We start from the raw sequence: 27755 nt of genomic DNA on the forward strand, positions 1-27755 counted from the left end.
AAAAGAAGTTTATTTTAATGAGTGAGAATGGATAAGCATTCGGACATGTGTATATTGATCTTACTCCGGATTTAACTGAGACAAATATTAATATTAAATAATAATACATTAATAATAAATATAAAATATTGATACAATATATATAAAATATTCAGCCTGATTTTTTTATAATAATTGTAAAAAATACAAAGAAATGCAGAAAACTCTCGTTTTCATCCCTCACAGGGAGAAGCCGATAAAGACGTATTTTCCGAAACGTTTTCAAAGCCTCTCAATCCTCTTTGATCGCAAGACATTCAGGAATAATGTGCGTCTTCAAACTGTCACTTGTAGACTTAATTATCTTAATAGTCCAGTGTCAGAATTTATTGAATTTTTGCTCGTCGTACCTTTAATGAAAAAATAGATTTGATCAATCTTCTGGCGGAGACAGAATGTCATCGGGTGTGTGTGTGTGTGTGTGTGTGTGTGTGTGTGTGTGTGTGTGTGTGTGTGTGTCCCTCAATCGAAGCCTTAAAAGCCTTGGGATCCGTTGAGCGTCGCTTTTATGTTGTCATTTGTGTCCAAAGTGTGTCTTTTAATTAATCCATAGCCCTCTCAAGGTTCTCTAATACTCACTTAGCGTCCCGGTATGTGATTTAAAAAAATAGAATATGTGTTATCCGGAGAGGAAGAAAGCCTCTTAAATCCTCTGGAATGGTCCACGACGCTGCGTCAGGATCCGACCTCATTATCTGAGCACAGGATGTCTTCCACCTCCTCGACGTCAAGGCGCAGAGACGTTATGTAACCAGTTTGTTATTATCATGGAGAGTTGACAAAGTTTGGCCTTTTCTCAAAAAATATACTTCCTACAACTAGTGGAAGGTTTGGGTATGCTTATATATATATGTATGTATACATTTATATATATATAAATATAACATATCTATAATATATATATATATGCTTATATGTATAATTATATATATAATTATATATATAACCATGATATATATATACAACCATGATAAATATATATATATATATATATATATATTTATATTATAGATATGGTATATATATATATATAACCATGATATATATATATATATATATATATACAACCATGATATATATATATATATATATTATAGATATGGTATATATATATATAACCATGATATTTATATATATATATATATATATATATATAATCATTACCTACTTTTTTATGGCAAGTTATTACACCTCTATAATAATATACCATGTTTTAATGCATCACAGTCCTTGGCTAAAATATTGATTATTTTCTCCAAGATTTTATTACCCTGAGTGGACTCTCTCTCTCTCTCTCTCTCTCTCTCTCTCTCTCTCTCTCTCTTCCGGACCCTTTTCCTGGATTTCCGTAGCCATGAATTTGCTGATTGCGTTTGAGGTCTCGTTTATAAGAACGGAGAGCGCGACGTTTGCTTTACATTCGGGTCGTGGATTGAAAAGCGTGAATCTGACACGTTGCAAAGTGGAAAAAAAAACAAAGTCGGGAACGGGAGGATGAGAGTGTCAGGGAGGAGGTGAAGGTGAAGGAGTTGGTCTGTGGCTGAGCGTACAGCTCGGAACGAACACACTTTCATAACGTTAACAGACATTTTATTTGGTCTTCTCAACTGACATTGATCCCAAAAGGGAAATGTTGGAAGGCTGACCTCCCCCGACTCTCTCTCTCTCTCTCTCTCTCTCTCTTTTCAATTATTCACACCCCGGTTCTCGACACATGCCTGCAGTCAGCCTCCAGATACTCCGTCAACCGACACCACCCCCGGTTAGTGTGACGGCCGTCTCACTCTCCTCCCCCGTGTTCCTCTATCTCCGTTTCCCCATCCTCCGTCCTCACACTCGCCAAGCTATCGGCTATACATGGACACACACACGCACACACACACGCACACACACACGCACACACACACAGAGTGAGAGGCGGGTCCATATTTATCCTGTAATCAGATATTCCCTTCCATACGACGTGTTCTTCAATCAGCGGTGGAACTAATTGAATCCCCAATTTCTCCTCTGCCATACATGTGGGCCACATCAACTTTATCCCCATAATAATAATAATGTGTCATAATGAATAATGCCATCCTAAAGAAAAGGTATATGGTATAGCGTCGCGAGTGTTTTTAGCTGAGCTCAGGTTCAATCTGAGTTTGAGATATATACAGTGTACATGAATATGTAATTATGTATACATATATATATGCATATATATACATATATATGTGTATGAAAATCATGGTCACAGGAACATATATATATATATGTATATGTATATATATATTTATGTTCATTTGAGCATGATTTTCATATACATATATATATATATATATATATATATATATATATATACGTGTATATATATATGTATATACATATATACGTGTATATATATATGTATATACATATATATATATATGTATATATATATTTATTTATTTATATTGATGTGAGCATGATTTTCATATATATATGTATATATATATACATATATATATATATATGTGTATGTATATATATAATATATATATATATATTTTTTCATATATATATATATTTATTTATGTTGATGTGAGCATGATTTTCAGTTCCCAGGCCCATCCTGGTCCTCTACTCACTCTTAAAACTAACTTCCGAAGGGAGCGTCTCATTCTTTTTTCACGGACTTCTGCACGCTTCGATTACCTAGAAACATTTTAGCTTTAGAGACCTCAGAGCGCACCGAGCTGAAAGACCCAGTCACCAAAACACACGGACGAGAAGTGCGTACCCTCTGCATCCGCCCCCCCCCCCCGTCCACAGACACGAGGGAAACCTCCCCCGCCTGAATGTTCCCACGCAACGGAGTCACCTGTGCTCGGCCCGCGGGGAGCAGGTCGCTGTCTATCGGCTCCCTCCGTGCTTCACTTCCTTCACATCTGGAAACCACTTCCAGCGTCCAGCCCCGACACTCGAGTCCCACTGCGTCCAGGACGCCCCCCCCCTCTCTAATAGCCGATGTTCAGAGTTGTACTTCATTGACCCCGGCGCTCCTGGAGGGGTACCTCGGCTCCTTCACCCGGCGCCGTCGTGCTTAATGAGGCCAGATGCTCGCGCTCGGGCCCGGTGGCTGTCCTGGCAACCTGCTCGTCTGCAGAGGGAGCGACGACTCGGGGTCCATCAGTCACCGGATTCTAATCACACGGAGTTCCTCAGAGGGTCACCCGGGGTCCTGTATTTAAGAAGCAGATTGTTTTGGGTCGTATTAATCTCTTCTTGACCACACTGACACCGACGGGGGCTCCGTCTCACATTTATTGTAAAAAAAAAAAAAAAAGAAAGAGAGATCCGACCTCGACTCCTGCAGGCGACACGTTTCTAAGCCGCGATAACGCCGTGAGGCGAGCGCGGCCGATTGGCCGATGATCACGCGGAGCGATGCGGTCACTCGCCGGCGATCGCCGAATCTTAACGTGGGAATTAAAGCAGCCCAACGAGAGAACATACCCTTCGCTAAGTCCCGCCCCTCAAACACACACACCGGCCAATCATAGGGCCCCCTCTCTCTCTCCCCGTGTTCGAGAGAGGTTACCTCTCCTTCTCATTCCGACCCCCGCCCTCCCACCCTCCCCCCATCTTCGTTCACCCTTTCTTTCCTCCCCCGTGACCTCTTGCTGACCCCCACCCCCCTCCCCCTCCCTGAGGGACTCAGCGGGTGAGTTTTAATGATGTTGCCCCCCAGGCACAGATCAGCCAGAGAAAAATACAGCTCCCATTTTTTTTAACCGAATGAGAACTCTCACCCCTGTGACGCCTGTGCGGGGAAAAAAATGTGTGTGTGTGTGTGTGTGTGTGTGTGTGTGTGTGTGTGTGTGTGTGTGTGTGTGTGTGTGTGTGTGTATATGCATGTGAGTGTGCACATTTAGACTTGATGTTGCCGCCTGACATTATTTGGGGCACTTTCATGCACATATATGAAGATTGATTTCCACACTAGGCGTTGATGCTGAGGATGAATGTCCCCCTCCCCCCCACACACACACATACACACTCTCTCTCTCTCTCTCTCTCTCTCTCTCTGACACTCGGTACTCTCCTGCAGCACATCCGGCAAACACATCGCAATTAGCCCGGCGCGCCTCGGCACATCCCCAAAAGCCCGCTCGCCGATGAAGTTCAATCAATTCGCTTTAATTAGAACTTCTTTCAGAGAATCCTTCTAATCTCTCTGCACCCCCGCAAAAATAAACATTTCGGTCCCCAAGTTTTGATCCCGCCGACTGTTCAGTAAAAAGCTTTGGGTATTTAAAAAGGTTGACATCTGTTATGTGTGTAGCCTGACTCTCTCTCTCTCTCTCTCTCTCGCTCTTTCTCTCCCTCTCTCTCCCTCCAGACGTTGATGACTGCCAGTCCGACCCGTGCCAGAATGGAGGAACCTGCATCGACGAGATCAACTCCTTCGTGTGTCTGTGCCTGCCGAGCTACGGAGGAGCCACCTGCGAGAAAGGTAACCGCGGGCGCCAAGAAAAGAAGAAGAAAAAAAGCTTTCACTTGACAAAAAAAAGGGGCGTTCGTTTTGTGAAGTAAGAGAAGGAGGAAGGATAGAGGAGGAGAGGAGGAAGGATAGAGGAGATGGACCAAAAAAAACAGACAAAGAAGGCAGCGAAGGCAGAGAGGGACGAGACAAAGAAGGTGAGAGATGAAGATGAAGAGGGGGGAGGGGTAGCGCAGCAGAGTAAGATGACGCCAGAATAGGCAGAAATGGAGAGAAAGATGGAGATAACGAGGTAGAAGTGGGAGGAAGAGGACGGGAATGTGGGCGAAGAGGAGGATGAGGAGGAAGAGGGAAGCCTTTTGGAATAATGGAGCAGGTTTATACAGGACACCTGCGTCCAGCAGGGTCCTTCCCTCATCAAGAAGAAGAGTTGATTCATTCAGAACTATTTCCTCTGGATTTGATGTCCTGGAAGAAAATAAATAGTTTTGTGACATTGTGAGGAAATGTTAGTTAGCGATAGATTTAGCGATAAATACAAGATGTAGCAGAAAAATGATTTTTTTAAATCCAATTTTCACTAAAAATATTGAATTTATTAAGTTGTAGCTTTTAATAATATGAAATTAACAAACACACATATATATATATACATACATATATATATATATATATATATTTATATATATAAATATATATATATTTATATATATATAGATTTAGCGATAAATACAAGATGTAGCAGAAAAAGGAATTTTTTTATCCAATTTTCACTAAGAATATTGAATTTATTAAGTTGTAGCTTTTAATAATATGAAATTAACAAACACACATATATATATATATAAATATATATATTTATATATATATATATATAAATATATATAAATACATATATATATATATTTATAAATTTATATATATATATATGTAAACATATGTGATAGGGAGGATGAATTGATACAATGGGGGTTCAATAAATGTGAATTTAGAGTTTCCTTTCTTTTAAATGTACTTATTAATGGCAACGTCCTCTCAAAACACGAGATTTAAAATAGCACAAACACAAATGAAAGAACGATAGTTGGTGAGAAAAAGAGAGCGAGTGAGAGGACAGGGGAGAGGAGGAGGAGGAGGAGGAGGAGGAGGCGTTTTTAAGAGTCGTCACCGCTCTGGAATCACACTGAACCGAGCCAGATTGCAGGTGTAGGGTGACCTTTGACCTCGGCTCCCAGGAGAGTTGTTATTTTCGGTGTCTGGCTTTCCGCGTCTCCCTCTGTTTCCGCTCGGCTCTGCTGAGGTCGAGCGATCGATGGAGAGAGAGAGCGTGACATTTTAAATGCTGTAGAAACCCCGGAGGACCTTTTCCACTTTGCTCGCCGCGTGCCGAGCGGTTTCGGCGAATCAGCGGCCGCCGACGCACGCCGGCCTCTGTGCTCCCACGTTCTCGTGTCTAAGTGACTTCAAAACGACGGATGGGAGCCCACGAAGCCTTTTTACAAGCATCGCAAGTTAAAACGGACTTCACAATGAATAAAGTGATGATTATTTGTTAATTTGACATCATTTCTAAGCACGTTAGAGGTGATTTCATAAGTTTCAGAGCAGCTGCACACATCGAGAAGCCCTTTGTGGCCCGGGTGAATGAAATCGACTTCACCTGATAAGATGAACAGGAGGAGCCACGAAAGGATTGAGAGGAGAGGAGAGAGGGAGCGTCCCCCAGTGAAATACCACATCACAATCTCACAGTATTCAAAATACTTATTAACTTTCAGGAAATTTAACTTTGGTAGCTGCTTTTTTTTTTAATATATAATTTCCCCGTGGTCGTGGCTGCCTTCTTAATATTCATGGCCTTCCTGTGGTGCGGATCACACGTCAAGAAGAACAGTTTTCCACTTGAGAGAGAGGAGAACACGGGGGATCTGTGGCGCTTCAACATCTTAAATGTATAAATGGATATGAGGAGGAGAGGGAGGAGAGGGAGGGAGAGGGAGGAGAGGGGGGAGAGGGAGGAGAGGGAGGAGAGGGAGGAGGAGGGAGGAGAGGGAGGAGAGGGAGGAGGGAGGAGAGGGAGGAGAGGGGAGAGGAGGAGGGGGAGGGAGGAGAGGGAGGAGAGGGAGGAGGAGGAGGAGAGGGAGGGAGGGCGGAGGAGGAGGGAGGGGGAGGAGGGAGGAAGGAGGAGAGGGGGGAGGAGGGAGGGAGAGGGGAGGAGGAGAGGAGGGAGGGAGGGAGGGAGGAGGAGGAGGAGGGGGGAGAAGGAGAGGGGGGAGGAGAGGGAGGAGGGAGAGGAGGGAGGAGAGGGAGGAGAGGGAGGAGGAGAGGAGGAGGGAGGAGAGGGAGGAGAGGAGGAGAGGGAGGAGAGGGAGAGGAGGGGAGGAGAGGGAGGGAGGGAGGGAGGGAGGGAGGAGAGGGAGGAGGGAGGAGAGGAGGAGAGGGAGGAGAGGGAGGAGGGGAGGGAGGAGAGGGAGGAGGGAGAGGGAGAGGCGGAGGAGAGGAGGAGAGAAGGAGAGGGAGGAGAGGAGGAGAGAGGGAGGAGAGAAGGAGAGGGAGGAGGAGAGGGAGGAGAGGGAGGAGAGGGAGGAGAGGGAGGAGAGGAGGGAGGAGGAGGGGGGAGGGGAGGAGAGGGAGGAGAGGGAGGAGAGGGAGGAGACGGAGGGAGAGGGAGGAGAGGGAGGAGAGGGAGGAGAGGGAGGGGGTCCGAACACTGGAAACGATCTCATCCGTTCATTTAAATGTCACGCGGTTGGTCTCCGTGTCTCTGAAGTGGTCCGGTCTCACTCGCCGTGGGCTCTTGGATGTGCGTGTCCAACGAGGCGTAGCCAAATGGGCGTGTCCAAAGGGGCGTGACAAGAGGGCTCTATCCAAAGGGGCGTATCCAGAGGGGCTTATCAAAGGTGTCGCATCAAAAGGGGCGTATCAAAAGGGGCGTACCAAAGGGGTGTATATATGGGGCGTATCCAAAGGGGCGTATCCAAGAGTTGCAAGCTCACGGCCTCGAACGGCGCCGAGTCGATCCGGTCCGCTGCTGGACCTGTTACCATGGCGATCCCATCCTAAAATCAATAATTGTGAGTTGACGGGGCTGAGAGAGGAGCACACTGATATCTACATACAGGAGATGTACAGCTTCTTTCTTTCAATATTTTTTTTTTACAAGTTACACATTAACAGACAACAAAAACAAACAAAAAGAAAATAAAAATGATATCGGAGCATAACAGAAATCGAACATCATAAATCTTCATCCTCCATATTCAACGATAACATTTGTAGTACGGAGAGTATTCAGACTCCTTTAAATTGTTCACTATTTATGTCTTTGCAGCCATTTGCTAAAATCAAAAAAATTCATTTTATTTCTCATTAATGTTCACGCGGCTCCCCATCTGGACAGAAAAAAAACAGAAAAGTCGTGTGAAGGAGGGTGGATTCATTTTATTTTTCCCACGACTGTCGACGCCTCTCTGTTTCATGTCGCCTTCTTTTTTTTCTCTTTGCACCTTTTCTGCTGTCACACAAGTGTGTGTGTGTGTGTGTGTGTGTGGCCTGCACACACACACACACACACACACGCTTTAGCATTTCTCCGAGCTGTGAAGTTAGAGATCTCTCAGCTTGCAGACCGTGTACGTTTTCGAATCGTCAGAACCCTCATTGACAAATAAATGCTTTACTCTCAACCCCCTTGAGGTCTTTTTTAATATATATTTCTTAAACTATTATTTTTTTCAAGGTCAAGCGGCAAAAAAAGGAGAAGGTTGTATTGTGGAATCGATTTTCTGAACTTTATTCCTCCTTTCAACCTGGATGAAAGCCTCGCACGTCACATCCACTCCTTCTGTTCTTACCTTTCACAATAAAAGCCCTTTACATACACACTGTAATTGTCACCGTGAATCGGGAGCTAAAATTCCCCCTTCACAATAAAATAACTGACCATATCTTTAAGCTTTAAAACAAGTTTTTTTGCTGCTCTGTGTCAATATGATCCAAGTCGTTATTCTTCTACCTTTTATTCAAACCCTTTTTCTTAAGTTTGTCCCTTCTGGGCCGCTGTAGGAACCTGACTTTGTTTAAATGTGTAGAAACACAAGAGATGCTTAGTCCAGGTGGTTAAACAGTTATAAAACACACATAGTTATGAACATCATATTCCACTTCTGTTCATAATAATGTATTTTATCCTCTGGTGGCGGACTAACCGACACACCGACATTATTTAACCACACACACACACACACACACACACACACGCACACACCTCTATCGACCCAGGAGCCTCCAATTATCAACACACTTTCCTCCTCTGTTTGTGTACAGAGTTGCGCAATAACTCGTGGCTACAAAACCAACATGCTTAAATAATGCAGTAATCCTCTCTCTCTCTCTCTCTCGCTCTCTCGCTCTCTCTCTCTCTCTCCAAACAGAACTAATAATCTTGCTAATTGGAAACAGAGAGCTTGCGTTAAAAGGATTGTGGAGCTAATAAATCCCGAGGTCTCCGGCTGTGTGTGAGGGATGTGTCCTCTGGGCGAGGCCAGCACTTCCTCCATCCTCTCCTCCATTGTCTCCTCCATCGTCTCCTCCATCCTCTCCTCCATCGTCTCCTCCATCCTCTCCTCCATCCTCTCCTCCATCGTCTCCTCCACCGGCCTCCTTCTCGTTTTCCTGCTGCCATTTGTCAAATCATCAATATTTATTTACTCCTTTTAATTTGACTACACCAAAAAAATGTAATAAAACAAATGTATGGCAGGCAAAAAACGCCACCTGTAAAACGGTAAAAGGGGTTTACACACACACACACACACACACACACACACACAGCAGGGGGAGAAACACTAAAGACGAGACGGCAAAGCAGGAAAACCTGAAGAAAAGTAGAGCGCTCCTCCCCCTCCACTAGGGGGCGGCGGGGGGATCTGGGGCCAGCTAATGAGCCTCATGGGGGCGGGGCCAGGCTCCAGACGGAGGGCTCCTGTCACTCAAACCCGTCGGCCGACCTCATATTCCACCTCCTTCCTCCCCGGGGTGCGTGCTATCATGCAGTAGGAGGTAATTTACCTGGGGGGGGGGGTAACTTGCACACCACATAAATTGAGGCGAATTGACTTCCAGGCGGCTCGTTCTTGCACGTCGGAGAATGCAGCGTTCATCCGCTCGGTGCCCGACGTTGCGTGACGTATTTATATATTTATGAAGCGTGCGTCTGACTTTGCAGGAGACTCACAAATCTGCCGACGATGCAATTACTGTCACCGCGACGCTCTAAACCCAGCGGACCGGTGTTTCTACACGCCGCGCCCGACCCTTCCAACGGGCGCCGTCCCCTGACCTCGGAGGTCACTGACTTCAGAGGGGAGGTAACGAGTCGTAACGCGGAGTCGTTCTGCTCCTCTGGTGCCATCACATCGTAGGCCCCTCCCCCTCCTTCCTATTGGTCCATCAGACGAACGACGCCGCTCCACGCCTCCTCGTTAAGACACAGGACGCCGAACACTGAACCGAGATCCACCAGCTGCTGTTTGATTGGTTGTTTGATTGTTTGTTTGTCTTCTTCTTTTTCTTCTTCTTCTTCTTCTTCTTCTTCTTCTTCTTCTTCTTCTTCGTTTTCTTCTTCTTCTTTTTCTTCTTATTTTTTCTGTCTTCTTTTTCTTCTTTTTCTTTTTTTTCTTCTTCGTCTTCTTCTTCTTTTTTTTCTTCATCATATTTTTCTTTTTCTTCTTCTTTTTCTTCTTCTTCCTCTTCTGTTTCTCTTTTTTCCCTTCTTTTTCTTCTTCTTTTCTTCTTCTTCTTCTCCTTCTTCTTCATCTTCATCTTCTTCATCTTCTTCTTCTTCTTCATTGTTCTTGCAGTGGGTGGTTTGGGTCTGAGATCGTCGACTTTGATTAATGTGTGTGTGTTAATGTGTGTGTGTGTGTGTTTCCCCTCCCGGGTCTTCACAGGCTACCGGTGCTAATTAATTTATTCATGCTTTCTCATAAATAACGTCCAGAGGGAAACGTCCTCGGCGGAGGACGGCGGGGACCGGAAGCTTCTTGGAAAATGTCCCTGAAGTTGTACCTGAACCTGGATGAGGCTTCAGGTGGAATAACAGCGAGGCGTCGTGTGTTAACACTGTTCCCTCTCACAGGGAAGATGGGGAGGGATGGGGGAGGGAGGGAGAGAGAGAGAGGGGGGAGGGAGGGAGAGAGAGAGGGGGGGGGGGATGTATTCTCCTTCTAGGTGTTTAATTAGACAATGTTCCTGGAGCAACTGTCAGTCTCTTCTCCTGTGAGGAGAGGGAAGTTCTGGCAGAACAGAGCAGGTGTTACAGTAGATGAGAAGAGAGAGAGAGATGGAGGGAGAGGGAGAAAGAGAGGAGAGAGAGAGTCAGTATCTCTCCATGTTCAGCCCTCCTCTCCACTTCCTCTCTCTGATATTCTTTTTTAAAAATAGCAAAATTGCTGCGACGGCAAAATCACAAAATACTTTTGCTCTTACTTTTTTGTCGTTAGTTTTTTCCCGGCATCAAACCGGCGTACCCGCCACAGGAAGTACTCTAGCAACCTTTTATTAAGCAACTGAGAAACTCGATCTGCATTTAAGCAGTCTGGTTGTATAGAAGTCTATGAGAAGCAGTATGGTTGTATAGAAGTCTATGAGAAGCAGTCTGGTTGTATAGAAGTCTATGAGAAGCAGTCTGGTTGTATTGAAGTCTATAAGAAGCAGTCTGGTTGTATAGAAGTCTATGAGAAGCAGTCTGGTTGTATAGAAGTATATGAGAAGCAGTTTGGTTGTACAGAAGTCTATGATAAGCAGTCTGGTTGGATAGAAGTCTATAAGAAGCAGTCTGGTTGTATATAAGTATATGAGAAGCAGTCTGGTTGAATAGAAGTCTATGAGAAGCAGTATGGTTGTATAGAAGTCTATGAGAAGCAGTCTGGTTGTATAGAAGTATATGAGAAGCAGTCTGGTTGTATTGAAGTCTACGAGAAGCAGTCTGGTTCTATATAATTATATCAGAAGCAGTTTGGTTGTATAGAAGTCTATGAGAAGCAGTCTGGTTGTATTGAAGTCTACGAGAAGCAGTCTGGTTCTATATAATTATATCAGAAGCAGTTTGGTTGTATAGAAATCTATGAGAAGCAGTCTGGTTCTATAGAAGTATATGAGAAGCAGTCTGGTTCTATATAAGTCTATAAGAAGCAGTCTGGTTGTATAGAAGTATATGAGAAGCAGTCTGGTTCTATATAAGTCTATAAGAAGCAGTCTGGTTGTATAGAAGTATATGAGAAGCAGTCTGGTTCTATATAAGTCTATAAGAAGCAGTCTGGTTGTATAGAAGTATATGAGAAGCAGTCTGGTTGTATAGAAGTCTATGAGAAGCAGTCTGGTTGTATATAAGTCTATGAGATGTTTATGATCCTCCATTACCGCTGACTGTGAGGATCACACCGTCAAGATGCTCCATCAACACAACCTTTAACAATCCCACCGCCGCTCTCACATCCTCCACACACTCCCACCTTGTGTCGCCTGAAACAGACACACCCCCCCCCCCCTCCCCCGATGGGGAAGAGAGAAGACGACTTGAGTAATGTCTAAATATGTGAGGAGGCTGATGTGACGTCGGTCTTTGAGCGTCTCTGTCCGCGAGTGGGAGTCGAAATCAGCAAGAGACGAGCTGAAGATCTGAAGGAGGAGAAGACGCTGTTTACTTTTTATCTCTGCTTTTCTCTCTCTCTCTCTCTCTGTTTCTGTGACTCTTCCACTCTCTTATTCTGTCTCTCTCTCTCTCTTTTATGTCCTCCCACTATGTAATTTAGTGCGTTTGATGCACTTAAGTTCGGCTACAATTTGTTTCTTCTTTCCCGTAAATCCCAAGTCTGCCTCTGTGTGTTTGTGTGTGTGTGTGTGTGTGTGTGTGTGTGTGTGTAGTCTCTGGTTTAAAGGCTTAAATGGGGTCCGCACTGGCGCGACACACACACGAAGACACACCTGCAGTCGGTTCAATTCATGTTTTTGTGCATTCCTTATATCTAAATATATTTTTGTAGCCATCTCCATGACAACTCGGTCCCTGTTCCTTCAGATAATAGCCGAGCGTTCAGCCTAGTGAGCCGAACCGGACCCCAAACCGGACCCCAAACCGGACCCCAAACCGGACCCCACGTGGGCCAACACACGGAGCGGGAGTAGCTTCCGGGTTTCCGAAGACGCGGCGGTGAAACTGATTTCTTCGATCCCATAAAATGCGAGCTAAGCGGCGGTGACGTCATTCGATGCTGGCTGTGAAACGCACAATTGAAAAATATGAATAATAATAATTGTTAGTCGGGGCCTCGGGGGATCATGAAACTCTCCGCATATTGAAATAAACATTTGGAAAACGACCGCCACTGATATCCAGTCCATCAGGGCGCTCACACTCACACCTCCACGACGTCTCACTGGGGTCGTTGAATTAGTCTGGAAGAGGTTTTACGCTCATAAGGTCAAACATAAAAAGGCTGCTTGGTTTATGGATAGCTCCTCCCTCCATGAGCCCCATATGATACGACGTGTTCCCTACCGTTACCTGTAATAAGACATCTGTTACCGGTGATGTCAACACCAACAATAGATCCTCTGTACTTGATTAGATTAAGGAAATGAAGTTTCATGTCGTTTCGTAATCAAAAACCAGATTATTTACAGTAATCGTCATAGCAACAAGCTGCTAAGGAGACACGAGACGGTGAGAATAAGGAAGTAAAGTAAAACTTTTTATATTGGAGAAACAAACTAAATAATTGACTCGTGCTTCTCTTGCCGTATTTCTCATTAAAATAGAGAAGTGTGGTTATTTTAGAGCCAACATGCAGCGGCTAGAGAGCAGAAAAACACGTGATTGGTTAGTTTGCATGATGGATTTTGGGTCTCCGGTACATGTGGTTTCAGTCAGATGAATAACGGGAATTTAAATGTTCGTTTCGTCACATTTCTCTGTGTGACTGATGAGGATTTATGTTCTCAAAAAGGTCTGCGGAGGAGCGATAAACCTTATGAAATATGGAAAAGGCTGAGAACCGTCGGCGAAGAAAGCGTTCGTCACGGAGCACGAGATCCACGTAAAGCTGGAGGACGGGACGTCGGATACTCACACGTGGAGAGAGAGAATGTTTTCTAACCTCAAAGATCAATATCACCAGCAAAACATACTCATAGAAATCATAAATCACCTGGAGAGGAAAACTATTATCTTGGAAAGTACGAGATACTTCAGCCATATTAAATACAGCAGCTTCATAAATCACTAAAGTTCAAGAATGAAAAGAGCTGTATAGAGAAATATATATAAAAAGTAGAAAACAGTCATATTTTACGTGCCTGAAAACCAGTTAAATACTAATATTTGGTTCACTGGAGCTCGGTATAAGTTGAATTATGTACATTTACCTTGTTTCTGTTCTCCCACACCTAAAAAAGCAATCTTTTTATGTTTTTTATGTTTAAATTTTTTATAATTTGGAAGAAATATCCGTAATAGAAAGTTCAGTTTAGTTCTGAGGGAACATCATTTCCTCGCCGACAGGGTTGATCTTTTCATACGTGACACCAACCTTCTCCCATGATCCTTTGCACCGCGGTAACCCACCGTCTTCCTGTCACGGGAAAAGAAAGCCGTCCTCACGTAACAGCTGTTCCAGCTGTTTTATCGCTTCATGTATATTTATTGAATATGAGAAAATGTTATTTAAGATGAGAAATTAAGAAAAAAGAACAGAAAACTGCTCGTAAAAGTTTGTTTATTGACAACAACAAAAAACCTCCCGAGAACAAACACGAGTAGTTTTTAAAGTTTTCTCACGCGTCGCTCATCAGTCAGTCACTGAGCGTCTGTCACTTTTCTGCTCACTGGAGGCGTTTGTGTGCGAACTGATGCTTTGAGCATGTGAGAAAAGAAGATGTGGAATATATATATATATATATATTTGTATATATTTATACATATATATATTTATAAATAAGTATATAAATATTTATTTTTATTTATATATGAATATATATATTTATATATATGTATATATATACATATATATATATGTGTGTATACATATATATACATATATATTTATATATATATAAATATATATAAATCTAAATATATAGATATATAAATATATATTTATATATCTATATATACATATATATATGTGTATATATATATATATTTATATATATATAAATATAAATAAATCTAAATATATATATAAATATATATTTATATATATATGGAATAAGTAGACATATTGATTCCCAGCAGCCCCTCTCTGTGATCCAGAGCACCTCGCGTTGCGTCATCGCACCTGAAATAGCCTAGAACAAAGCAGCAGGTTGACGCTCCTCAAAGCACTTCTCAGTGCGGCGTGAAGGCCCTTATTCCATATTACAGTATGAAATAAGGGCTTTTCATAATGGAGTCCTCTCCTCCTCCTCCTCCCCTTCAAACTGCATCTCTCTCTCTCTCTGCATACTAAGCGAGGCCCCATACGGACCAATCTGGCACCGAGCAATTTACCGTTGTCGCTTCACATTTGTCGGGAGCCAAAGCTGATGCCTTTTCCCCTGATCCCCAGACCACAGGGGGGGGGGACACCTGGGTGACCGGAGGTGGCTTAGCTGACAGGACCTGAACCACATCAACACTACATACATTTACACATATCCAGTCACATTAGCCGACCCACGTGTGTGAGCATGTCCAGAATGGAAGCCAAAGCCACACACACACACACACACACATGCATCACATTTGAACTGTACAGCTAACCCCTGAGACAGATGAGGGACGATAGATGAGAGGGATGAAGGGAGGAGGAGGAGGAGGGGGAGAAGGAGGGAGTTGTGCTGACAGCACTGTGGCGGGGCTTAATTACCGAGCGGGCGCCGTGCGCTGGAAGCACTTTCTGAGGATTGTTGTCATTTGAATGGATTAAAAGCCTTTTTTTTCCCCATTTTCACTGGTCTAAGCCGTCTCACCGCCGGCTTTCCTCTGCTGCGGATTAAAAAGTCCAAGAAAAATCAAAGGGAAGAAGACACGGAGAGAGAGAGAGAGAGAGAGAGATGGAGGGATGGAGAGGAGAGAGAGAGAGAGAGAGATGGAGGGACAGAGAGGAGAGAGAGAGATGGAGGGACGGAGAGGAGAGAGAGAGAGCGCCACGGAGGCCAATGGAAAAAGGAAGAGAGAGGGGCAGCAATATTCAAAAAGGAAATAAAAAATAATGCTCGTCCTAAATCCTCCTCCTCCTCCTCCTCCTGTTATTCCTCTGCATCTGTCGGCTGTGGGTGTTTTGACGATTTGAAGAACCCACATTTCTCTTCCCATGGATATCCGATCGACTAATCACTGTCTTTTCCTTCTTCATCCCTCCCCCCCCCTCACACACACACACACACACACCTGCAGACACCGAGGGCTGCGAGCACACGTGGAGGAAGTTCCACGGCCACTGCTACAGGTACTTCAGCCGGAGGCACACCTGGGAGGACGCCGAGAAAGACTGCAGGGAGCACAGCGGCCACCTGGCCAGCATCCACAGCCTGGCGGAGCAGAGCTTCATCGGAGGTGGGTGCAGGAGGCGAGGAGGAGGCGAGGAGGAGGAGGCGAGGACATTGTAGCCTGTGTAAATGTGGCAGGAAGTCCTAAACTAAGCAGATAAGTTGCTGGACTTGGGTGAGGAAGTCTCCTCATATCGATGAGTTTTCCTTGTAGAGTCTTAAAGGGCCAGCGCGCATGTCACTCACCTTCATGTCTACACAGGGAGCAGGTAGAGGACCGCTGTGTTTCTACGGTAGCCCAGAACGGACAATCCAACCACATATATATATATATATATACATATATGTATATGTGTATGTATATACAGGACTGTCTCAGAAAATTAGAATATTGTGATGAAGTTCTTTATTTTCTGTAATGCAATTAAAAAAACAAAAATGTCATGCATTCTGGATTCATTACAAATCAACTGAAATATTGCAAGCCTTTTATTCTGATTTATTGCTGATTATGGCTTACAGCTTAAGAAAACTCAAATATCCTATCTCTAAATATTAGAATATCATGAAAAAGTATACTAGTAGGGTATTAAACAAATCACTTGAATTGTCTAATTAACTCGAAACACCTGCAAGGGTTTCCTGAGCCTTGACAAACACTCAGCTGTTATAAATCTTTTTTTTTACTTGGTCTGAGGAAATATTAAAATTTTATGAGATAGGATTTTAGAGTTTTCTTAAGCTGTAAGCCATAATCAGCAATATTAAAAGAATAAAAAGCTTGCAATATTTCAGTTGATTTGTAATGAATCCAGAATGCATGACATTTTTGTTTTTTTAATTGCATTACAGAAAATAAAGAACTTTATCACAATATTCTAATTTTCTGAGACAGTCCTGTATATATATATGTATATGTGTATATATATATATACACATATAATATATATATATATACATATATGTATATGTGTATGTATATATATATATGTATATGTGTATATATATATATATTTATATATATATATACACAACTAAAATGTATATATATGTATATATATGTATATCTACATATCTATATGTATGTATAAATATGTATATATATGTATGTGTATATATATATATATATAAATATGTATTTAATTGTTACATTTTGTGAAACAAAGTAAAGCCATGTTTCAGTCGAGCCTGATCCCGTTGACTTCCCCTCAGTGAGGCGTACGGCTCATAAATCAAACGTCGGTGTGGGTCCAGTTCTCGGTATCGACCCGGACCCGACGCCCGAGAATCTGTGAATTTAGTTTCAGGTAATTATTGGAAAAAACTTCAAAGGGATTAGAGTTCATCTTGCCGTGAATGCGCTGCCAGATTTGACCTTCGTCTCTAGAGGTCGCTCACTTTTTTACAGAAACTATTTCCTGAGTGTCGCCTCGGGCCTGAGCCCGGCACCGCCACAGACGCACACACACAACAACAACAACAACATGTCATTAAAAAAGAGGAGAAAAGAGTTCAAATAATCTGAATCCATCACCAGATACAGACGTTAGCGAAAAACATTTTTTAAATTTGATGTACCAAAAAAACCGCCGAACAACACTTATAACTCGAGAAACATTGCTCACGGCGACCAATCACATTTAAAGAAGTCGCCAATCAATTTTAAACAACGGCGATTACACACATAATGTAACCAGCGCTGCCTCTGCTGTCTGCTCCACGCTGCGTTATTGATTAATATCTCCACCGGTCTACTTTATTATTACCATATCGCCGTAACTCGGTGATGAATGTCCGTCTGGATCTGATGTGAACGGCGCCCGCGGGACTTTTTATCGAGCTCCCCGCCGAAGAGCGCCCTCCGGAGCCGAGTTCAGCCGCATGGTAAAACAAATATATATATATATATATATATATATATATACAGGACTGTCTCAGAAAATTAGAATATTGTGATGAAGTTCTTTATTTTCTGTAATGCAATTAAAAAAACAAAAATGTCATGCATTCTGGATTCATTACAAATCAACTCAAATATTGCAAGCCTTTTATTCGTTTAATATTGCTGATTATGGCTTACAGCTTAAGAAAACTCTAAAATCCTATCTCATAAAATTTTAATATTTCCTCAGACCAAGTAAAAAAAAAGATTTATAACAGCTGAGTGTTTGTCAAGGCTCAGGAAACCCTTGCAGGTGTTTCGAGTTAATTAGACAATTCAAGTGATTTGTTTAATACCCTACTAGTATACTTTTTCATGATATTCTAATATTTAGAGATAGGATATTTGAGTTTTCTTAAGCTGTAAGCCATAATCAGCAATATTAAAAGAATAAAAGGCTTGCAATATTTCAGTTGATTTGTAATGAATCCAGAATGCATGACATTTTTGTTTTTTAATTGCATTGCAGAAAATAAAGAACTTCATCACAATATTCTAATTTTCTGAGACAGTCCTGTATATATAAATCCCCATGGTGGGTAAAACTGGAAAGACCAAATTGGCACTTATTTTTAAATAGAGAGGTAAGAAATGCTCCCATTGGACGCTCGTGGATCAAAGTCCAACCCCCCCCCCCCCCCTTCAGACGCCGGGATGCTGACATCCGTCCTCGGCGCTCATCTTTTCTTCCCCGGTTACACACACAAAAAAGATTGTTTAATTACCTCGAAAAGAAAAAAAATATGGCCGTCTCCACCCCTGCAATAAGAGGATCGGAGCCATTAGGGAGATTAATGGGCCCGGTAATGATGTTGAGCAGATACACCGGGATTGAAATTGCGTTACATATGCACGCTGAGACTCCCCAAAAAAAAACACACACAAATGAGATCAACCCAAAACACCATGAGGGATCGTTTAACTTTCGCACAAACAGAAATCTCGTCGCCTCTCGGCTGGAGAGAGACGAGACAACGTAAAATAACCCAAAAGGCCCGATATGAAACATCGGTGAGCGCTTCACTCACTTCACTCACTTCACTCACTTCACTCACGTCGGTATTATAACGAGGAAATAAACGCAACGCTGGTGGGAGGAGCTTAACCAAGCTTTTTTTTTAGGCCTCTGCCCTGAAAAGTGCATACCCAAACTAAAAAGTCTGTATCTCTACAACCACGAGGGTAATTTTAATCATTTTTACATTTGTACCTTTTAAAAATATATATATTTTGTTCATATGTGTACATATCAGTCTATATGTTACTGAGTAAGAGTAAATGAAGACGGCACACAGAAGAAATATAAAAATGTCACGTCAGAATTGAAAAAAAAGCAAACACCGGACTTTCACCCAGGAGACGTTTCTGTGTGAAACTAGTGTAGTCACGTTGTGCGCGACGCGAGGCCGACATGAGCCGTGTTTAGGATTCAGAAACGTGCAACGTCAGCGCTTTTTTGTCGTATTGGCAAAAAAATCCATGTAGCTCTGAGTCGACCCGAAGCGTCTCATCTCGTAACGCGTTCTGCTTCATGGATTGATTTATCGAATGTGTCTTCGGACCGGGGAGCGCAAACATTGAATTAAACCCTTTAATTAAACCTTTGCAGAAATGGTTTAAACAGTTCACACAGATGGACTCACGATCGTGAAATATATCCAAATCCCCAAAACGCTCGCTGTGTTTCCACCCACCGGGCTTTAACGCACATTTTTAATTCGGATCGTATTACATCGTCGGGTGTTATTTCTTGTCTATTTCCCGTCTGCTGTGTATAACTACGTCCTGTGACCCCCCCCACACACACACACACACACACTCAGGGCTGAGCCACGACAACACCTGGATCGGGTTGAACGACCGTACGGTGGAGGACGACTTCCAGTGGACCGACAAGATGGACCTGGTGAGTCTGCGGAGGAGTGAGATGTCAGAAGATACACTCGCGTGTCTCAGCGTGGGACTTCCTTTCTTTCTTCCTTTCTTTCTTTCTTTTCTTTTCTTCTTTTTTTTTTAGCAATATGAGAACTGGCGTGAAAACCAGCCGGACAATTTCTTCGCCGGAGGAGAAGACTGCGTCGTTATGATCGCCCACGAGAACGGGAGGTGGAACGACGTGCCGTGCAACTACAACCTGCCCTACGTCTGCAAGAAGGGAACAGGTGAGAGGAGAGAGGAGAGGAGGGGAGGAGAGGAGAGGAGAGGAGAGGAGGAGAGGAGAGGAGAGGAGAGGAGAGAGAGGAGAGAGGAGAGAGAGGAGAGGAGAGGAGAGGAGAGAGGAGAGAGAGAGGAGAGGAGAGGAGAGAGGAAAAGGAGAGGAGGGGAGAGGAGAGGAGAGGAGAGGAGGAGAGAGGAGAGGAGAGAGGAGGAGGAGGAGGAGGAGGAGGGAGAGGAGAGGAGGAGAGAGGAGAGGAGGGGGAGAGAAGAGAGGAGAGGAGAAAGGAGGGAGAGGAGGGGGGAGAGGAGGAGAGGAGGGGGAGAGGAGGAGAGGAGGAGAGGAGAGGAGAGGAGGGAGGAGGAGGAGAGGGAGAGAGGAGGGAGGAGGAGGAGGAGAGGAGGAGAAAGAGGAAAGGAGGGAGAGGAGAGGAGGAGAGAGGAGAGGAGGAGAAAGAGGGAAGGGGAGAGGAGGGAAGGGAGAGGAGGAGAGAGGAGAGGAGGAGAGGAGGGAGAGGAGGAGGAGGAGGAGGAGGAGAGGAGGAGGAGAGGGGAGGAGGGAGAGGAGAGAGGAGGGAGGAGAGGAGAGGAGAGGAGAGGAGAGAGGAGAGGAGAGGAGGAGGGAGGAGGAGGGAGGAGAGAGGAGGGAGGAGAGGAGAGGAGGAGGGAGGAGAGGAGAGAGGAGGAGGAGAGAGAGAGAGGAGAGGAGAGAGGAGGAGAGGGGAGAGGAGAGAAGGAGAGAGGAGAGAAGAGGAGAGGAGAGGGGGAGAGGAGAGGAGAGAGGGAGAGGAGAGGAGAGGGGGAGAGGAGAGAGGAGAGGAGAGGAGGAGAGGGGGAGAGAAAGGAGAGGAGTGAAGAGAGGAGAGAAGAGAGGAGTGAGAGAGGAGAGGAGAGAGGAGAGAGAGGAGAGGAGAGGAGAGGAGAGAGAAGAGAGAGAGAGGAGAGGAGAGGAGAGGAGAGGAGAGGAGAAGAGAGGAGAGGAGAGGAGAGGAGAAGAGAGGAGAGGAGAAGAGAGGAGTGACTTCTACAGGAGATTAAAATGACTGACGGAGAGGTGAGCAGACAGGAAGCAAGTGGATGAGAAGTAGGTACCTGAGAAAGAGGCAGAGGCCTTTTGAGGAGACACCGGATAAATAAAACAGAAGAGAGACGGAGAGAGAAACAACCTGTCAGCGCTTTGATCTGAGAACCCGAGACGGGAGAATCGAAAGCGAGAAAAAGAAAAGACGAAACAAAATGTCCTCCCTTATTTCAGCCCGTTTTCTGACTTTGTGAACGTGACTTTGTGAACGTGACTTTGTGAACGTGATTCCGTGTGTGCATACAGGTCTAACGACCGTGTCCCAGAGGCTCCCGCCCCCCTCCCCCTCCCCCCGAGCTTGGGCTGGAACAAGCTTTGTGCTTTTAGCTGTGGGCGTAGAAACTCTTTCACTCTCAAGCGTTACAAGAAAAGCTATAAATCATAGATCTCAGACGACTGAGGAAGCAGAAGCAGAGGAATCGTCCTCGTGTTCGCGGTCGCTGAAGGGAAAGTGTGTCGTGGAGACGAGGTTCAGAAAACTGTTTCACTTAAGATGTGAACATCTGGTTTCAGAAATCCAGGAGAAAGTTGGCCTTTATTTGATATGCAATCCCTTGACGTCGGGTAAATCATTGATTTACATTGATCTACATTGATTTACATTGATTTACATTGATTTATATTGATTTACATTGGGTAAATCATTGATGTACATTGATTTACATTGATTTATATTGGGTAAACCATTGATTTACATTGATTTACATTGATTTATATTGATTTACATCGGGTAAACCATTGATTTACATTGATTTATATTGATTTACATCGGGTAAACCATTGATTTACATCGGGTAAACCATTGATTTACATTGATTTACATTGGGTAAATCATTGATTCACATTGATAAAGGGGGATTTCCCCCACAAGCAGGAAGTTGCGTCGCCTCCTCCGCCTCCAGCCCACCCTCCAGGCTTAATCAGTCAGCTACAATCACCATTTCCCTTTCATCCTTTTCTCCCGCCGCCTCCCCGTCAGATTCCTCTGTCACTCCAAGCTTCTCTCCCATCTCTACGTCGACGTGTCGAGCCGCACAGATATCTGCATAAACAGACGGTCGTCGACGTGAGGGTCTCCGGGTCGTCCAGATTCCTGTTTTTGTTTTCGTTCTGTGATCCGGACTGACTTTTAATCTCTTCGCGTCGATGTTTTATCGTTAATACATTCAGAAGCAGTATTTCATTGTTTTTATGGAAAGCGGGAGCCCGGAGTACGTTTTCCACTTCCATTATGGACTCGAGTGACAAGAGGGTCGCGTACTCTCTGAGCTCCGCCGGCGAAGGCCGAGAGGGGAAATTACCCACGAGACGAGCGAGAGCGTTCAGCACCGAGACGGCACGTCTAATTCCTCGTGACATATTCCCCAGAGTGCTTTGGGGGAAATGATAGGCTGTCGTGTCGTTGATCTGTCCATCGGTGGGTAATGTAGTGATTGTAGGATGCACATTGTGAGGCGTTAAACTGTCAAATGTCTTCTTTATTAATATATGAATAACCGAACCAGCTATTTATATTTCCAATGTAATAAATACTCCAGTGGTCGATCCAGAGTTCCCCACAGGGACCCGGTCGAGTCCTTTCGACATCGCTGGTACAGGTGGTTACAGGCGGGTTCAGGGCCACGGAGGTCCACGACCCACTGGACCTCCAAGGAGCTGCTCAATAATCACTTTTACGAAAACTTGCAAAAAAAATGTGTTCAGCAAGATTGTTTTCACAAATGAAATCCACTTTTATGGTTTTCGGAGCGCGGCTACTGTTGCATGAATTAAAAAGCCGTCGTTAAGAAACAGAGCTAACCAGGATCGTTTACGCGTACCCCTGGGGGTACGTGAAGGTACTACAGGGGGTACGTGAGATTTTGTTTGAATCTATATAAAATTAGAATTCATTTAAAAATCCTTTTAAAAAAGCTATTCAATACATAGTCAATCAAATATAAGTGTATGTTCATAAATTGAATTTCACATATTCTATATTAAATCAGACACCGATGGCACAACGCTGGATATTTTCAAGCTTTTTTTCTACCATAAATGATGTTGCGCTGGTTATGGGATGAACCATATTTCCCAGGTGGGGGGACATCACTGATAAAAGGTCGACCTCTGGTCCGGGGAGTCGGCCCTCCAGGACGTGTTGACAGCCGAGGGAAACAACAGCCCGGCTCCGTCCACCCAGCATCAGCTCAATAACATCAACGCTTTATCTTTTCCGTTTATTCCGTTTCAAAAACACATTTGTAAAACTGACAGGTGAGTCATGCGCTGTTGCCTTTTTTTCGGTACGATCGCGCACACACACAAACACACATGGACCACACACACACACACACTTCTGTGTGTGTGTGGTCCATCCTCACAGCGCTGACGGTGGGTGTGCGGATGCGTTTGAGGCCTGCTGAGAGGAACCAGCACCAGCTCCCCGGGCCACTAACTCACACTGACGGCCTCCTGGCTCTCTGGGAACATGCTGCTTTCAAGTTCACAGCTGAAGCACACACACACACACACACACACGCAAGCAGGAGTAACTTCCTCTTAATGTCGGCTAAACTTTATTTTAATTCCTTCAATCAGCTGCCGCAAATTACCATCCCCTCCCCCCTTCACATACATCACTGTAAACTCATTGTTCTAGATTCTGAATAAGGAAACATATAAAGCTAAGAGCACTTAAAAAAAGGTCTTCTTTTCTCTTCACCTTCAATCTCCACCTCCTTAATTCCTCCATCACTTCACCCACACTCTTGCAAATTATTCCCTTTAAAAAAAACAAGAGAGAGACTCGTCCGAGATATCGAGCAGGCTATTGGACCTGTCGGGGAGTCTGTTACAGCCAATGAGAGCGCAGGACTGCGGCTGAGGTCCCGCCTCCAGCAGTAGGAACTTTATCGTATATTTGCGACACATACCAGAGTTGTCGTTGCACCTGGAGATAAAAAAACATCTACGAGACAATTTAGTGACACTATTAATCCGTTATTAGTAGAAACAAATATGGCTTATTTAAGCTTTTGACTCTTAGAATATTTAAGTGAATCTCATCCTTTAAGCACGATGAGCGTTTCGTCTTGAAAGGTCGGGTTTACCAAACTCGTCCACTCTGCCCCCCGCGGAGTCCACACGCTGATGTGTGTGCCGTCAGCGGCTGTGACAATGTGCTGAAAGCAGAGAGCATCATGGGACATTTAAACGTCTTGAATGGAGCCGAGCCCATAAACAGGTGTCCCGTCTTTCCCCTTCCCCCGCAGTGCTTTGCGGAGCCCCGCCCACCGTGGACAACACCTTCCTGATTGGTCGGAAACGCTCCCACTACGACATCCACTCGGTGGCTCGCTACCAGTGCGCCGACGGCTTCCTGCAGCGCCACGTGCCGACCGCCAAGTGTCGCGCCAACGGCAAGTGGGACCGGCCCAAAATCATCTGCATAAAATGTGAGTTTGATTTTCAGGTATTTTTTACGTTCGTTAGGTCTTTTTTTTTCCCCACGTTTACATTTTTCGTATTTTTAGCACAGCGCCACCGTAAGAACCTCCGTCACCGCCGTCACCACGTCACCTCCGTCACCGCGTGCGTTCATCCCCTCCAGCCCTCCGCTCTCATTATTAATAATTGCAAGTCAGAAGATTAGTGTGGTTGCAGACTTCAGGGAATCCCCCGGGCTCAGCGAGGAGGGGGAGGGGCTCCTTGGAAAAGCTTCGTGCTCGAGGTGGACGGCTTCTTTTTTGAGACTTATTAGACACAAAGGATTTATACTCAAAAGCTTAAAGCCAAAGAGAAATATGACCTTCTGACTCCAGTTTGAGAATAAAGGATAAACACTTGCAAGAGCAGCAAATATTATCATATTTATTCCCGTGGAGGTTTTTGAGACGCTGTCTCTCGGGGGCCCCTCCTCCCCCGGGGGACCCTCTCTGTACACATCAGGATACAATATGCATTAGTTTGAATAAGCCGCGCGACATCCACCAAGAACAACAACAGAAGGTAAACAACCTGAATATTTTGAGAGCCAAATAATTTGTCCTGAAATGAGGTTTTCTCTGAACTTTAAGCAAGAAAACACATCTTCTAACGTAACGTCAGTGGGTTTTCGGTTTGTTTGTTTGTTTGTTTGTTTCTACGAGCATCACAGTGTGTGTCTCTTTCATTAACATTGCAAGATTCACTTCGTTATTATTATGAAAATAGCAAGATCTCAAAAGCTGCCGACAATATACATTGCGCAATATCCCACCCAGTGGCGTGTAGATGTTATTTTTTGAAATAACGCCAGATAAAACATCTAAACCCTCGACGGAGAACATGTCGTGTGTTTTTCTCTCACCCGGGTCGTTGTCTGTTTGCTCCATCAGCCCGGCGAGCCCACCGCGACCGGCGCCACCACCACCACCGCCACCGCCAGGGCCGGAGGGAGCGCAGGAAGCACAAGAGGCACGGCCACAGAGTGGGAGGGCGCCACGGAGGAGAGCCGGGCCACGCCCACAACCACGCCCACGCCCACGTCTGAAAACAAAATAACCACACCCCCTTTGTTTTTGCTTTTCTCTTCCTCCACTACGGTTGCGCCCGTCTCTCCTCGTCTTCGCCCTGTTTTTCCTCCCTCCGGAAAACCACTTAAACTCTCTGCCCGAGGCCCCGCCCCCTTTCCCTTTCCCTGCACTGCCCCGCCCTTAGCTCCGCCCCCTTCCCCCCCCCCCTGGCTCTTCCGAGTCAGCCTGTATCATAGCATCGAGGCCCGCTAAAGTGCCGCCAGGCGCCGTCGGGACAACAATATACTCTTTTTACTTTCCTCTCTCTCGCTGTTGATCTTTTTCTCGTCCTGACTTGTCCCCCCCCCCATCCCCGCCCCCCCTCCCTCTCCCCCCGAGCTCAACGACGACCTGAAAACAACAACAACAACAACAACACACCTTTGAGATCAACGTCGGATATTCTTCGGAGGGAAGCGGTTTAGTACAAACTACCAATAGGAAGGACGTCACCGAAAAGGGGGCGTGTCCAAAATCAGACGAGTCGAGGTCGACGTCCGCGTCGTTCGACTCGAGCCGCGTTCATTTTTTTTTTTTTTTTACAAACGCTCGTCCTGTGTTCACTCCCCCCCGACTCCGCTGCTCCTGCTTTTGCTTTTTCTAAGACATTGTACTCGACTTTAAGCGATTTATCCTGGAAACAGATTATTTGATTATTTGATCGGACGCGGTTGTCATTGAATTCTTTGATTGTTAGCGTTGTATCTTCTTGTCATTGTGGGACAGTTACTTTAGATCAGATGCAACCCCCCCCCCCCCCCCTAAAGGAAAATGGAAAACACATGTCATCACACATTACCAGTCCCTCAGGCGGTGGAGCCTCTGGAGTCGGTCCGTCTCAGCGATCCCACGTCTGCTTCGCCTTTTTTCTTGTAGTTTGTTTGTGTCTTTGATGTTTTTGTTCGATCGCTACACATGACCTTTTTAATAAATGATAATACATAAAATAAACGACTGACCTCTCTCATTAGCAACAGATGGAAGTAGCGGAATTGACAGGTTGATAGTTTTGAATTGAAACTGACAAACTGTGTTCCTCCCGTATGAGGACATCGTGAATTATGAAGAAAAAAAGAGCTTAATCGCACCAAAATGTGAGATTATTTATCAATATTTACTATGTTTACATGTAAAAGTAATTCCAGCTTCTGCCCTTATTCCAAAACAGGCAATATTCCTACTTAGCTGTTCACATGGCTAATGAAAATGAACATTCAAATAACATTCCTGTTTCCGTGCAGCTGTGCGAACGCGGCAATACTTTTTGGTATTTATTCCTTCAACCATCCTCTCGCTGTAGAAGAGTGAGACGGATATTCTCAATGCGCTGTGTGTGTGTAACGCTCCTGAATCCTGAATAATTCATCACATCCCACACGTCTTAACCGGAAAAATCCTTCCTGGTTGAGATTATCCGCGTGGAAGATGACCGAGCCTCACCTCTTACATGAGACGTTGTTATCGGGTCCGTTGTTAATGAATCGAAATGTGTCGCACTCTGTGTAAACAATGCGCCGCCGTGACGATGAAAAAGTTACCGTCACGTTTTACCAAAATATAATAGCCGACAAATGGTCGTCATTGAACGGAAAGGGTGACGTATCGTAGCCCCGCCTCCAAATGGTTTACCTTCTCCTCCGGTGGAGTGATATTCACATCGGAGAAAAAAAAGACAAAGAGGCTCAGGAGGATGATGATGATGATGGTGATAGTGATGATGATGGTGATGGGAGAGGGTCAGTAGAGATTAAGGATTCCCATTTCTGGGGCAGAGTCTCGCCGCTTTAAAGAGGGGGATGAAGACGGATAGAGCGACCCCTTCGCTCTCTTCTCCTCTTAAAGGAGAGTGTTTCTTAAAGCCAGCACTTGAGGTCAAAGCCTCTCGGATTACGTCCCAAACACTGACTCCGGCACTTTTTATCGTTCATGTCACACCCCCCCCCCCCAATCCTCCCCCCCCCCATCCCCCCCTCCTCTCCAGTTCTCACTTTATATTCCGTCACTTCA

At 44.6% G+C, this 27755-nt stretch overlaps 1 protein-coding gene across 2 annotated transcripts in view; it reads left to right on the forward strand.

Annotated features, from left to right (window-relative positions):
* The window catches only part of ncanb (neurocan b), a 122700-nt gene extending 96653 nt beyond the window's left edge, over positions 1-26047 (forward strand). For both annotated transcript variants that reach the window (XM_056414984.1, XM_056414985.1), the window contains 6 exons: positions 4406-4519; positions 15945-16103; positions 19802-19884; positions 19996-20140; positions 24468-24650; positions 25572-26047. In XM_056414984.1, the coding sequence (XP_056270959.1) occupies positions 4406-4519; positions 15945-16103; positions 19802-19884; positions 19996-20140; positions 24468-24650; positions 25572-25726 (839 nt within the window). In that variant the 3' untranslated portion in view covers positions 25727-26047. The remainder of the gene's footprint in view (positions 1-4405; positions 4520-15944; positions 16104-19801; positions 19885-19995; positions 20141-24467; positions 24651-25571) is intronic.
* Positions 26048-27755: the final 1708 nt, after the last annotated feature.

This window comes from Pseudoliparis swirei, chromosome 5 (assembly GCF_029220125.1).
Source record: "Pseudoliparis swirei isolate HS2019 ecotype Mariana Trench chromosome 5, NWPU_hadal_v1, whole genome shotgun sequence".
NCBI lineage: Eukaryota > Metazoa > Chordata > Actinopteri > Perciformes > Liparidae > Pseudoliparis > Pseudoliparis swirei.